Source organism: Silurus aristotelis (assembly GCF_946808225.1).
Source record: "Silurus aristotelis genome assembly, chromosome: 29".
NCBI lineage: Eukaryota > Metazoa > Chordata > Actinopteri > Siluriformes > Siluridae > Silurus > Silurus aristotelis.
Window position 1 is genome coordinate 2,054,983 of NC_139602.1, and position 13,976 is coordinate 2,068,958.

The 13,976-nt window shown below is 40.5% G+C and overlaps 1 protein-coding gene and 1 long non-coding RNA gene across 2 annotated transcripts in view; one reads left to right on the top strand and one right to left on the bottom strand.

Annotated features, from left to right (window-relative positions):
• Positions 1 to 2,563: 2,563 nt before the first annotated feature.
• Positions 2,564 to 13,976, bottom strand: part of enpp1 (ectonucleotide pyrophosphatase/phosphodiesterase 1) — a 32,116-nt gene continuing 20,703 nt past the window's right edge. Inside the window, exons 9-24 of the mRNA XM_083535745.1 lie at positions 12,030 to 12,139; positions 11,548 to 11,613; positions 11,239 to 11,311; positions 10,001 to 10,109; positions 9,749 to 9,880; positions 9,499 to 9,530; positions 9,247 to 9,374; positions 8,255 to 8,324; positions 7,528 to 7,615; positions 6,899 to 7,083; positions 5,951 to 6,148; positions 5,195 to 5,330; positions 5,022 to 5,096; positions 4,475 to 4,610; positions 4,217 to 4,361; positions 2,564 to 3,005 (exon numbers count right to left, since the gene is read on the bottom strand). Coding sequence (XP_083391871.1) covers positions 2,856 to 3,005; positions 4,217 to 4,361; positions 4,475 to 4,610; positions 5,022 to 5,096; positions 5,195 to 5,330; positions 5,951 to 6,148; positions 6,899 to 7,083; positions 7,528 to 7,615; positions 8,255 to 8,324; positions 9,247 to 9,374; positions 9,499 to 9,530; positions 9,749 to 9,880; positions 10,001 to 10,109; positions 11,239 to 11,311; positions 11,548 to 11,613; positions 12,030 to 12,139 — 1,833 coding nt within the window. The 3' untranslated portion in view covers positions 2,564 to 2,855. The remainder of the gene's footprint in view (positions 3,006 to 4,216; positions 4,362 to 4,474; positions 4,611 to 5,021; positions 5,097 to 5,194; positions 5,331 to 5,950; positions 6,149 to 6,898; positions 7,084 to 7,527; positions 7,616 to 8,254; positions 8,325 to 9,246; positions 9,375 to 9,498; positions 9,531 to 9,748; positions 9,881 to 10,000; positions 10,110 to 11,238; positions 11,312 to 11,547; positions 11,614 to 12,029; positions 12,140 to 13,976) is intronic.
• On the top strand, positions 5,337 to 5,919 carry LOC310722925. The gene is made up of 2 exons (XR_014532546.1): positions 5,337 to 5,462; positions 5,587 to 5,919. It is a non-coding gene; the product is annotated as an uncharacterized lncRNA (long non-coding RNA).

Consider the following 13,976-nt stretch of genomic DNA (forward strand, 5'->3'; position numbering starts at 1 on the left):
TCCACCTTCTCCACCTCTTCTCCCTGCAACCGCATCACTCCACTGCCCTCCCTCTCATTCACACACATGTACTCTGTCTTACTCCTACTGACTTTCATTCCCCTTCTCTCAAGCGCATATCTCCACCTCTCCAGGCTCTTCTCAACCTGCTCTCTACTCTCACCACAAATCACAATATCATCTGCAAACATCATAGTCCAGGGAGACTCCTGTCTGACCTCGTCCGTCAAACTGTCCATCACCACTGCAAACAGGAAAGGGCTCAGGGCCGATCCTTGATGCAGTCCAACCTTCACCCTGAACCAGTCTGTCGTACCTACTGCACACTTTACTGCCGTCACACTGTCCTCATACATGTCCTGCACCACCCTCACATACTTCTCTGACACACCTGACTTCCTCATACAATACCACAACTCCTCTCTTGGCACCCTGTCGTACGCTTTCTCTAAATCCACAAATACACAATGCAGCTCCTTCTGTCCTTCTCTATACTTCTCCATCAACATCCTCAAAGCAAATAAGGCATCTGTGGTGCTCTTCCTCGGCATGAAACCATACTGTTGCTCACAGATGGTCACCTCTTCTCTCAGCCTGGCTTCCACTACTCTTTCCCATAACTTCATGGTGTGACTGATCAACTTAATTCCCCTGTAGTTACTGCAGGTCTGCACATCTCCCTTATGCTTAAAGATTGGTACCAGCACACTCCTTCTCCATTCCTCAGGCATCCTCTCCCCTTCCAGAATCCTGTTAAACAATCTGGTTAAAAACTCCACTGCCATCTCTCCTAAACATCTCCACGCTTCTACCGGTATGTCATCTGGTCCAACCGACTTTCCATTCTTCATCCTCTTAATCGCTGCTCTCACTTCCTCCTTACTAATCCTATCTACATCCTGCTTCACCAACTCCACATCCTCCAACCTTCTCTCTCTCTGATTTTCCTCATTCATCAGCTGCTCAAAATACTCCCTCCATCTTCTCAACACACTCTCCTCACTAGTCAACACATTTCCCTCTCCATCCTTTATTGCTCTAACTTGCAGTACATCCTTCCCAGCTCGGTCCCTCTGCTTGGCCAATCGGTATAAATCCTTTTCTCCTTCCTTAGTGTCCAACCTCTTATACAGTTCCTCATATGCCTTTTCCTTGGCTTTCGCCACATCCCTTTTAACCTGCTGCCGCATCTCCTTGTACTCCTGCCTACTCTTCTCATCACTCTGTCGATCCCACTTCTGTTTTGCCAATCTCTTTCCCCTAATGCTCTCCTGCACTTCCTCATTCCACCACCACGTCTCCTTGTCTTGCTTTCTATTTCCAGATGTCACACCAAGTACTTTTCTAGCTGCCTCCCTCATCACTCCTGCAGTAATTGCCCAATCATCCGGCACCTCTTCACCACCACCAAGCCCCTGTCTGACCTCTTTCCTGAACCTCACACTACACTCTTCCTCCTTCAGTTTCCACCATCTTATTCTTCTTTCAAACCTTACTTTCCTCCTCTTCTTCTTCGCCTCCAAAACCATCCTACAGACCACTATCCGATGCTGTCTAGCTACACTGTCCCCCGCCAACACCTTACAGTCTCCAATCTCCTTCAGGTTGCATCTCCTACACAGAAGATAATCCACCTGTGTGCACCTTCCTCCACTCTTATACGTCACCCTATGATCCTCCTTCTTCTTAAAATACGTGTTCACCACTGCCATTTCCATCCTTTAACGCTATTGCAAATTATTATTAGCCTTATTTTTATTATGATTATTACTATTATTGTTGTTGTTGTTTGCATGTTTGCATAATTATTCTAATATATATATATATATATATATATATATATATATATATATATATATATATATATATATATATATATATATATATATATATATATATATATAAATAATTGTATCTACTATTAATTATAAAAAAAAAATAATATATATATATATATATATATATATATATATATATATATATATATATATATATATATATATATATATATATATATATAATGATTAACTATATTTTATTTACATTTATTTCACCAAGTGCAGGATGAAAGCAAAAAAGAAAAAAAAAAACCCACAAGAAACAAGTTTTAAAATATATATTTCTTAGTACAATTCTGCTTCTGATAAAAAAAACAAAAACAATATGAGATTAGACACTAAAACCAGACAGATAAAACACCTTTCCAGAAGAGTGATACTTAAACGTTGGATGAAATGTGGAATGTTCAAAAAAAGACGCACATACCAATCTTACGGTCGGGTGTCCACAAACTTTCAGCCACGTAGTTGTAAAAGTACAGTCACCATTGCATCCTAAAGCCTCGCACCGTCGTGATGACGGTGAATTTCTTTGGACAAACAGCACAGACTGTTAAACACCAGCCTCCGCATCAGCATCACACGCCTTCATTACAATGAACCTTTGAACTAAAACATGATAAATCCAGGGTGTTTATAATATTCACTGTATTCATCTCAATCCCGTGTTCATTCAGGTAATAAATGCTGAAAATCCCACAAAATAATCAGAATAACTTCTTAGATTGTGTCATTTTTTTATTGAGATCAACAACGAATTCGATAAATTAAATACACACTGATACATCATAAATCCACATGTAAATACAAACACAGCTAGGATTTGTTCTCTTTATTTAAAAAAGAATATAAACTTAAAAAATATTATATTTTTCAAATATATATAAAACAGGAGTATGAACTCAATCTGAGTTTCTTTGGTATCAAGATTATATAATATATAATATATATACAGTAGATTCATATTCAGACCGGACGTTACATCACAAGATCGCGGCGCTCTTTTCTGTGAAGCACCTAAAAAGTTTTCAAAAAGGTTTTAAGCTGTAATGCGTCCTCGATGGGTAAAAGATCATAAAAACTCAATCCAGTGAGAAGTTCGACGTCTCGGATGCGCGCCACGTGAAGCCGAGTCCAGTCCTGAACCCAGGAATATTCGCTGCCATTCTGTATAAAAGCAAGACGCATGAACAAGAAGAAAGAACCAGAAGTTAAATTTCAGGAAGCAATAGTGCAAAGTCCAACAATTCTGTTTGCCGCAAATCACGTCAACGCATTTTCATAAACACCAGTCTCAGAAAGAGAGATATTCTGGGATCAGTTCTACCGTGACGCACCTGATATGGTGAATATGGTGATTTTCCAATCAGAACCAATCCAAATAAAGATAATCTTATGGCACTACTTTATCTCTGGGTGTGATTCGGAGACGCAGAATTCAAGCTCTAGCAAGCCTCATTTAAAATAAGTAATAAAAACGCAATATAAAAGTGTTATTTTAATCCATCCAGTTAGTTTTGCGCTGAAAACATCAATGAATCATCAATGCTGGGACGGGACAATGATATAAGGGGATAATCAAAGGATTTCAGGCCGTCATTCAACTCCACATCCTGCAGTCGTAGCCCTGGATTACCACCTTGTATAATCACCGTAATTTCCGGACTATTAAACGCACCCATATATAAGCCGCACCCACTGAATTTTACAAAGATGTATATTTTTGAACATAAATAAGCCGCACCTGTCTATAAGCTGCAGGTGTCTACACTGAAACTAATGAACTTTACACAGGCTTTAATGAAAGACGGTGTCTGTTACACGGCTTGTATCTAAACAGTAGCCTACCAAGAAAGTCATTGTTCACTGTCTTCCTCCTTCCTTTCACAACTATTTCTCTCGAGAGTTTTTCTTTTGGCATCGTCGTGCGTTTAAAAATCACCATTGGTGAATCTTTTCTCCCGACGCCGTGCAGCTCAGAACACAGGTGAAGTGTGTTTTCATGGCCGGTTGTTTTCAGCGTGACGAATGATTCACATTTTCTGTAGACAGTCCGAGTAAGCGGCAGGTCAAACGTCAGAGGAACATCATCCATATTTATGATGTGGTGCGGCCCGATTCAGTGGGAGCGCATCTGATTTAATATAAAGAGTTTCATTGGTTCACCTGAACCTGTTCAGCAATTTCATTGGTCTAATGTTATGGGGTTCAGTTTTTTGATGGCAGGAAGTTTGTGAAACCGGGAAACACCCAGGAAAAATCCATAAATTAGCCGCTTCATTGTTTAAGCCGCGGGGTTCAAAGCGCGGGAAAAAAGTAGCGGCTTATAGTCCGGAAAATACGATAATAGTTAATAGTGTTGCCATCACAACACTCACATGACAGGTCTCGAGGTTGTCTGGACGGTGAGGGAGGATGAAAGAAACTGTTTCGAGGAGGTTGTGGCAATTCTGCAAAGCCAGAGATGCGTTCTTGCAACTTGTAAGGATCACGAAGTAATGAGTGGGAATCGGTGTCTCGGACCTGGTACAGACAAACAAGAAAAAAAGACCGGATCATTGGAATTTGACCCCAACGGTCCCCATAAAAATTAGCCCATGGGTCCCCGTAAGGTTAAACATTGAAAGATAACACACTCTGTCTTTCCTTTCGTGACTTCATCGTAGACTCCATTGAAGTCTTTATCGAATATCGGCCCACTCATCACGTTGATACCGCCAAGAGTCCTGGAATATTTTACCAGGAGAACACTGTGAAAATAATCCCAAATACCTGGAAACAAGTGACAAACAGAAAAAAATATTGAGAAAACCAAAATCCAGAAATGTGAAAATTTTTGAGCATCACATTTGCTCTACAATTATATGGCCAAACATTTGTGGACACCAGGAGCTGTTATTTGCTGTTCTAATATCTTCCACTCTTCTGGGAAGATGTTCCACTAGATTTTGTGGAGAGTTCTGCTCATTCAGCCAGAGGGAGTTAGTAATTTCAGGTAGTGATGTAGGTGAGGTGAGGAGGCCTGGGGTGTGTTCTAATTCTTCCCAAAAGTGTTAAATTGGGTTTGAGCGCCACAGCAAGCCAATCAAGATCTTCCAGTGTAACCCATGTAAAGGCTGGAAAATCCACAATCGGATCTCGCTTTTGGATCATTTGTGTCCTTAAAATGCCTTTGAAAATTACCTTTGAAGATCGGAAACATTGGTGCCATGTTACTCGTGATCAGTGAATCCAATTCGGTTCCGTTCACCGCCAGAACTGGAGGATAATTCAAGGCTTATTTAATACTTAAAGTCAAATAATAGACATTCAATTCTATATGTATTTTTATTAGAAGTAATCAGGTGTGACTTTACCAGGAGGATGGAGGAATCCATATGTTACGGTGCGGTTGTTCTTGTAGGTGTCACAGGACTGACTCGCTTTGGGCGGAATACGAAAGTCGGCCCGAATACACTCTTCCTGGGAGGAACCTAGAGGTTTGATGGCAGACTGAGAAATAGATGATGAAGTTAACATACATTTTGGGAGAGAACTCAATTGAAAAGCTTGATTTGGTTTGGTTCGGTTTGCAGATTTTAGTTGTGTAGTTGTGGAAATTTGTGTTTGTTGAGAAAATAGATTGTAAAATTCAATTCAATTCAATTCATTTTTATTTGTATAGCGCTTTTAACAATGAACATTGTCTCAAAGCAGCTTTACACAGACAATGCGGTGATTAAAAATGAATATGTTCTTTATGAGTAAGTTAAAATCAGGTACAGATCTATGGTTAGACCTGGGGTGTGCTCCAATTTATTTTAAATAGGGTGTTCAATAGGGTTGAGTTCACTCCAGATCTTCCACTCAAAACCGTATACAGAATATCTTCATGAGCTGGTTTTGTGCACAGGGGTATTGTCATAGCAGAACAGGTTTGGGTCTCCCAGTTCAACTGAAGGGAAAGATATAATACTGGCGTCCTATACAGTTGTCTGCCTCTGAGTTTGTAGTAACAAACTGGGTGTAGTAAGTTTGGTGCATATGGATGGAAAAAGCAGCTGTCCTAATACTTTTGAGACCGCAGGGGAGAGATTGATAACGCTTTTGGGAAAAAACAAAAAATGTCTCACCAGTGGTTTTAGACTATATGCAACCCATAGAGGCATGAGGATGTCTTTGCTGTATCCGCTGACGTAGGACGAGTGCTGAAGTATGCAGTAGTCTGCTTTTTCTTGAAGAACTCGTGGGACTCCGTATGGCAGGTGGAGATGCTGAGCTGTCGAAATTGACGTACTTGAGCTATTCAGATGGCGGTTGAGCTCTTTTATCTGTAACGAAGTAAACGATTTAGAATTTTAAACCCTGTCCCAACAGCTCCTTTTCATGGGTCTTTAATCCGGATATCATTTTAAGCACATGCATTTACACTTCTGTACAATTCATTTACACGTATACCAACTGATAACTGAAAAAAAATGATATTCTCTTGAAATAAAATAAAATTATGACTTTCCAAATAAACAACATAAACTACAAAAGTGCTGGGACTCCGGATTTTTCCAGCTATGCATGGAATTTTCCCTTCATTTAAACATGTTCCACTAAGTTTTGTGGAGATATCAACTCGAATAGTCCCTATCCTCTTTAGCCCAGAGGACATGATGTCAATAGCTTCTAAAAAGAAATTGAAATTTTGATTTGTCTCACACTCGGAATGCCTTGGGTGTTGTTTCGATAGGGTTTGAGCGCTATAGTAGGCCACTCAAGATCTTTCACACACATCCAACCTATGTAAAGCATATCTTCATGGACCTGGCTTTGTGCACAGGGGCTTTATCATGCTGGAACAAGTTGGATGTCCTAGTGCAAGTGAATGGGAACATTTAATGCAACTGTATCCAAAGACATCTTCACAATTGTGTGCCTCCAACTTTGCGTTGAAGAACCACGTATGGCTGGAAAAGTCAGGCATCCCAATACTTTTGTACATATAATGTACATGATTTCCACATGCTCTCTATGAGGTACAACTGTTTTATCGTACAAGTGTTGTACTCTGATCTTTTTGTTGTACTGACCTCAGATTTGTTGCGGAGCTTGCAGGAGCAGCCGCGGTCATCCGTTGGAGAGAGAGCATCGGAGGAACAGATAGTGGCTGAAGAGATCTCAGGAGGATGGACTGGATGATGAGGTGGGTTTTTTAGTAGATGGTTGAGACTCCCATGAGTGCCATTGTTAGGAGCAGGTGGGATTTCCAACAAATCTAAATGAAGTCAAAGACTCAGCTGTACTGGAGATATTACACAATTACCTTCAGTTTCACTGATTGCAATTTATTTCCACATGGGTGATCCAATTTTGCTGTAAAAATTGCCGTTGCTGTTGAAGAGAAGTGGAACCCAATGTGGGCTTCTGCTGTTGTAACCCATCTGACAGAAGATTTGACATGTGATGGGATTCAAAAGCATGTTTTTATCCACACAATGGTGATAAAAGTTATGGTTAAGGCTCAGGGTTGCTGAGGTAAAAAAGAGCAGGTTCCTGACGGATCTTTAAACGCTAGCAAAGAAAGGAGGAAAGAAACCTGAAGGAATGTGATAGTGGAATATACAACACCTTCACGGCCTTCCAAAAAGCCAGATCACACTGGTATTACAGAGAAAATATGGTGGCTGGATGATGTTGCAATTCACATATCATCACTTACCACACAGGAGGTTATACACTTCAATGTTTTCGAATGGAGCGACCGTTGTGCTGGACTTTATTCCAGGTCCGTATCCTATGAAAATGGCCTGAAAATAATGAAAGGAAATATTACGAATGTCATATGATGAAAATATGGACAGTTCTTTATTAAATCCTGTGCTGGTCAATCTAAAACTCGAAGATTAAAATATTAAAATATTCGAAATATGATTGTTTAAATTGTACAATTTATATTTTAAAAAATAAATATAAGATTCGGATATGCTTATTTTTGAACATCCCATTCCATATTTAGTTCTTCTGGAAAGATGTTCCACTAGATTTTGTGAAGATTTGTGGTTTTGTGGAGATAACAACATCGGATGGCCCCTCCTTATGGAGATTTATGCTAATTTAGCTACAAAGGCTTTAGTACTGATCAGTCAGTTAATCATGTAGTTAAGGAAGCTACTCTTCTGCTGAGTCAGCGTTCCAATTAATTTTGTTCAATAGGCTTAGGTCAAAGCTCTATAGCAGGCCAATCAAGATATTCCACTTCAACCGATATAATGCATATCTTCATGAAGCTAGCTTTGAGCACATGGGCATTGTCATGCTGGGTGTAGGTCTTATCAGCGACCAATACATGGAGTGTAAAGAATGTATCAACACAGATCAGGAAGCAAGCAATGTCACGGTACATGATGAAGAGTTATGGGTCAACATTCAGTAAATAGAACACGGACCTGCATGCTTGTGAAGGTGTTATCGGAACCGTGGAACCCACCCTTGCAGTACTTGATTTCACTTGGCTTGCTAGGGGGAAAAAAAACAGAGGACAATAAGACAATACAGGACAATCAGCGACCCACTGTAATTAACATGGATTGACTTTTGCATTCTTGGCGAACAGCAGCAACACACACGCGCAACGTCTGAACATCAACGACCCCTGTGTGAAATAGTAAATGCCCCCTATCAACCCCTATCCCCTTTCCAGTTACTTAATTAACCAATTTAACCAAATTTTTTTTGTTATTATTATTGTGTTCAATAAGAACAGTCACAATACACTTTTTTTATTTTATTTTTTTTATAACTTATACACTCTATAAACAAAACGCATTGGGACATCTGACATTTCGACCCATATGCACTTCTTTCCCAAACTGTTTGTATGAAATGTTCTCTTTACTTGAACTAGGAGACCCAAACCTGTTCCGCACAAAGCTAGCTCAATAGGTTGGAGTGGAAGATCTTGAGGTGTTCAACCTTATTGAACACCTTTGGCCACTTCACCTCACCGACACCAGTTCCTGACTTTACTAACGCTCTTGTGGTTCACAAATCTAGTGGAACTTTTCCCCAAAAGAGTGGAGGCCATTATACAAGCAAATGGGGATAATGTTCACAAACGTTTGTCCATATAGAGCACTATTATTTCGTATATAAACTTTCTTTCGGCTTCTCCTATCAGGGGTCGCCACAGCGGATCATCCGCGTGTGTGATTTGGCACGTTTTTTTATGCTGGATGTCCTTCCTAAGGCAACCTTTCCCATTTATCCGGGCTTGGGACCGACACTAAGGCTTGTGCAACCCTAATGGCTGGGGTCGGTTCCCTGACCGGGGATCGAACCCGGGCCGCAGCGGTGAGAGCGCCGCATCCTAACCACTAGACCACCAGGGAACTTGTTTTTTTTCGTATATGTGATCTCAAAAATAAATGTAAATACTTACAGGGCTGCTTGCCACTGAGACTTCATATAGAGATGTGCTCTTTCGATCCGCACATTGTTAGCGAAATGGAGTCGCTTAGGAAGGTGCTCTTTTAGATAAGGCTTCATGGGCTGATCTTGAGCTCTGCACTTCAAACACATTGGGGGGGAAGAAATAAATATAAAAGACGCATTAATGTAGAAAAGACAGCGAAAAGAAACTGAAATAAACGCTTAACATACAGCTAAATGTCCATACTAAGAAGATTCCTACCGACAGATTCTTCACTAGCTCTTCGTACTTGACTGGCGTGGGACAAAACAGAGATGAAATGGGAAAGAAAATGAATGTAGAAACAGGCTATGAAGTATCCAAAAAGCCAAGTATCCAAGTATCCAAATGAAGTATCAAATGTCCACTAATGTAGGTGCGAATACACTCATGCGACTAATGACACGTTTAATGGATGTCAGGACACACAGAAACACACATATACACATTTATGCATACGTTTTGGACCTACAAGTGAAAAAATCTTCCGGAATGCGTTTGGGTCGGATTCGTGCCGCAGGACCCTGGATGACTATGAAATCATCGACATCGTCCTGGTAGGACGAGACGTATGCAGCTTTCGCGCAAGAAGCTTCCTCCATTCCTGTGATTGAAATAAGAGACTGGAATACGATTTTAAGGATCATAATTTTTGAGGATTTTGAGGATCAGCCTCCAAATAAAAAGAGGATGAAAAAAGATCAAGAGGCACCAACGAAAGTACCATGATCTGACAGCAGAACCAGGTTGACACATTTTAGGAGTCTTCGCTGCTTGAGTCCATCCATCACCAGCTGCAAAATACGGTCGACCCTCAACAGAGCCTTGATCACCTACAAGTAATGATACACATTTCTGGTTTATAAACTGGTCAGTCTGAATACTGGACTGTGATTGGCTGAAAATTAATTGTTGTGTTGAACACAGTTTTTGGAGTCAGTTCAATCCAAATGAATGCGCTGCTTATTCAAACTCGTACAATTGAATGCAATCCAATGGCACTACTTTATCTCTGGGTGTGATTTGGAGCAGCAGAAATTTTGATGTTCGAAGAAAATTAAGCGCTAGTTTGACATATTCAATCAGTTTTGGGCTGCAAGCATCTCCGAAAGCTTGAAATCATCAATACTGGGAAGTGATCGTGGTCTAAAGGGGTAATCTATTACTAGGTGTGAGGCCTTACACCATTTTAATGCTTAACCCCAGGCCGTTCTTCACCACCATATTGTGCAGGAACTTAATGATGTTGACAAGGCAAAATACGTGGCATTTTTAAAAAAACGCAGCCAGTCTGAAAAAATAGTTGATACAAGCAAGACTGGGACTTTGCTTATACACTATATTTCCAAAAGTATTGGGTCACCTGTCCTTTCCTGCTATATGTGATTCTTTTCCAAACTCTTACAACAAAACTGGAGGCACTCACTTGTACAGGACGTCTTGAGGCGCGCTATAATAACATTTTGCATTCACTTGAACTCGGAAACCCAAACCTGTTCTAGCATGGCAATGCCCCTGTGCACAAAGTGAGCTCCTTCAAAATCTGGTTTACAGGAACACAAATATCCATAAACACACTCCAAAGTCTAGTGGAACAGCTTCCCAGAAGAGTGGAGGGAATTAAAAGCAAATTGGGATGCAATGCTCTAAAATCGCACACCGTATCAATGACCTGGTGACCCAATACTTTTAGGAATATAGTGTATTTTCCAAACAAAATACTGGAAATGATTTCATCCCGTATTTTCAACTCCTTGGAAAAAAAAAATCTCAGTATAGTACTTACAATCAGTCCTGAAAGGAAATAGGGACTGAATGTAAGTACTATACTGAGATTTTTTTTTTCTATACTAATTGACTATGCATAAAATTGGGCTCATCATGTGGTTATAATACTACTCCTACTACTACTCCTACTTCTACTACTACTACTACTAATAATAATATCCACTAAAAGCATACCTCACTGCTTATTGGTCCATATTCATGTCCAGATCTATCAGGCTCTTCCAAATATAAAGTGTAAAAGTCTGGTCTACGGAAGCAGAGAATAAAAGGTTTAGAACTTCAACACTTTTAGAGAGTCTGTGCTTTCTTTTCTCTTTCTCTCTGCGAATCAAACTCACACACACAGAATATTTCTATACTTACATATATGTAAGTATATGTACGTATATATGTGGAGCTCGATGGCAGTCTGGGCATGCGTTATTCTTTTTAAATGGTAAAAAAATTAAAGAAAGAAAGAAAGAAAGAAAAACACACAAATACCTTTCTCTTTGTGGCAAATTCAACCATTCAAAAATGGTCATCACTCTCTTCTCAAACGAAATACTTCTGTAGTATCAACGAAAATGGGAAAGAGTTTTATGCTTTTGTAATTGTTTTCTTTTTAATTATACCTATAAACTGCCTGTCAAGGGTTTGGGTAAAACCAGGGGCACCATGACACCATGAACAGTCTTAAAGACAAGATACAAAACATCATTCTGGACACCCTTCTGTATTCTATTTGCTACAAAAAAGTCACTATATGTAAATATTTCTTCTTTAAAAAAATATAAAAACAAGGCTCATGGTGTCCCCAAACTTTTTACTTACAGTATATTAGAAATAAAAAAAACACACACACACACACACACACACACACACACACACACACACACACACACACACACTACTACGATGGTCGATAAAGACATTTAATATAAAAAATAATAATAATAATAAATATATATACATGAATTACTTACCTATTGTACTTCTTATGAAAATTTGGATACTGCCCTTGAATAGCTACATCTGATCCAGGCCAGAAGAACGTTCCAGATTTAAGCTGGTTGTTCATGGCAGTAAGCCACACCTAAAAAAGAGATGAAAAAGATGAATAAAGATAATTTATTGACATGAAAAACAAAAATACGTGTTCTAATTCATCACACGTGTTTAATAGGGTCAAAACACTATAGCAGGCCACTTAAGATCTTCCACTACAACCCATATAAAGTATATGTTTATGGAGCTGGTTTGTGCACAGGGAAAATTGTCATGCTGGAACAGGTTTGGGTCTCTTAGTTCAAGGCAAAATTTCATGCTACAGCATCCAGAGACGTCCTATACAATTGTGTGCCACCGAATCTTTGGGAATAGTTTTGCCAAGAACCACATATGGCTGTGAAAGTCAATCACTTTTGTCCATATAGTGTATATTTGGATCTAACCCAGCCATTAGGGGGGCACAAGCCAGTGTACTTTTAGTGCCGGTCCCAAGCCCGGGTAAATGGGGAGGGTTGCGTTAGGAAGGGCATCCAGCGTAAAACATGTGCCAAATCAAATATGCGGATCACAAATGAGAATTTCATACCGGATCGGTCGAGGCCCGGGTTAACAACGACCGCCACAGGTATCGTTAGCCGACAGGGTACCGGTGGAAAATGGGGCTACTGTTGGCCGAAGGAGGAGAAGGAGAGGAGGAAGGCGTCTACAGAGACGGCAGGAAAAGGAGCAGTGTAGGAGAGTAGAGGTTCGGGTTGGTACTTTAAATGTTGGTACTATGACGGGTAAAGGGAGAGAGATAGCTGATATGATGGAGAGGAGAAAGGTAGATGTGTTGTGTGTTCAGGAGACCAAGTGGAAAGGGAGTAAGGCCAGGAACATTGGAGGTGGGTTTAAACTGTTTTATCATGGTGTGGATGGGAAGAGAAATGGTGTAGGGGTGATTCTGAAGGAAGCGTACAGTAAGAGTGTAGTGGAGGTGAAGAGAGTTTCTGATAGGGTGATGATCGTGAAGGTGGAAGTTGAAGGGATGATGATAAATGTCATCAGTGCCTATGCTCCACAAGTTGGCTGTGAGATGGAGGAGAAAGAAAGATTCTGGAGTGAATTAGATGAAGTGGTAGATGGTGTACCTAGAAAAGAACGATTGGTGATTGGGGCAGACTTTAATGGGCATGTAGGTGAAGGGAACAGAGGTGATGAGGAGGTGATGGGTAGGTATGGTTTTAAGGAGAGGAATGTGGAAGGGCAGATGGTGGTAGATTTTGCTAAAAGGATGGAAATGGCAGTGGTGAACACGTATTTTAAGAAGAAGGAGGATCATAGGGTGACGTATAAGAGTGGAGGAAGGTGCACACAGGTGGATTATCTTCTGTGTAGGAGATGCAACCTGAAGGAGATTGGAGACTGTAAGGTGTTGGCGGGGGACAGTGTAGCTAGACAGCATCGGATGGTGGTCTGTAGGATGGTTTTGGAGGCGAAGAAGAAGAGGAGGAAAGTAAGGTTTGAAAGAAGAATAAGATGGTGGAAACTGAAGGAGGAAGAGTGTAGTGTGAGGTTCAGGGAAGAGGTCAGACAGGGGCTTGGTGGTGGTGAAGAGGTGCCGGATGATTGGGCAACTACTGCAGGAGTGATGAGGGAGGCAGCTAGAAAAGTACTTGGTGTGACATCTGGAAATAGAAAGCAAGACAAGGAGACGTGGTGGTGGAATGAGGAAGTGCAGGAGAGCATTAGGGGAAAGAGATTGGCAAAACAGAAGTGGGATCGACAGAGTGATGAGAAGAGTAGGCAGGAGTACAAGGAGATGCGGCAGCAGGTTAAAAGGGATGTGGCGAAATCCAAGGAAAAGGCATATGAGGAACTGTATAAGAGGTTGGACACTAAGGAAGGAGAAAAGGATTTATACCGATTGGCCAAGCAGAGGG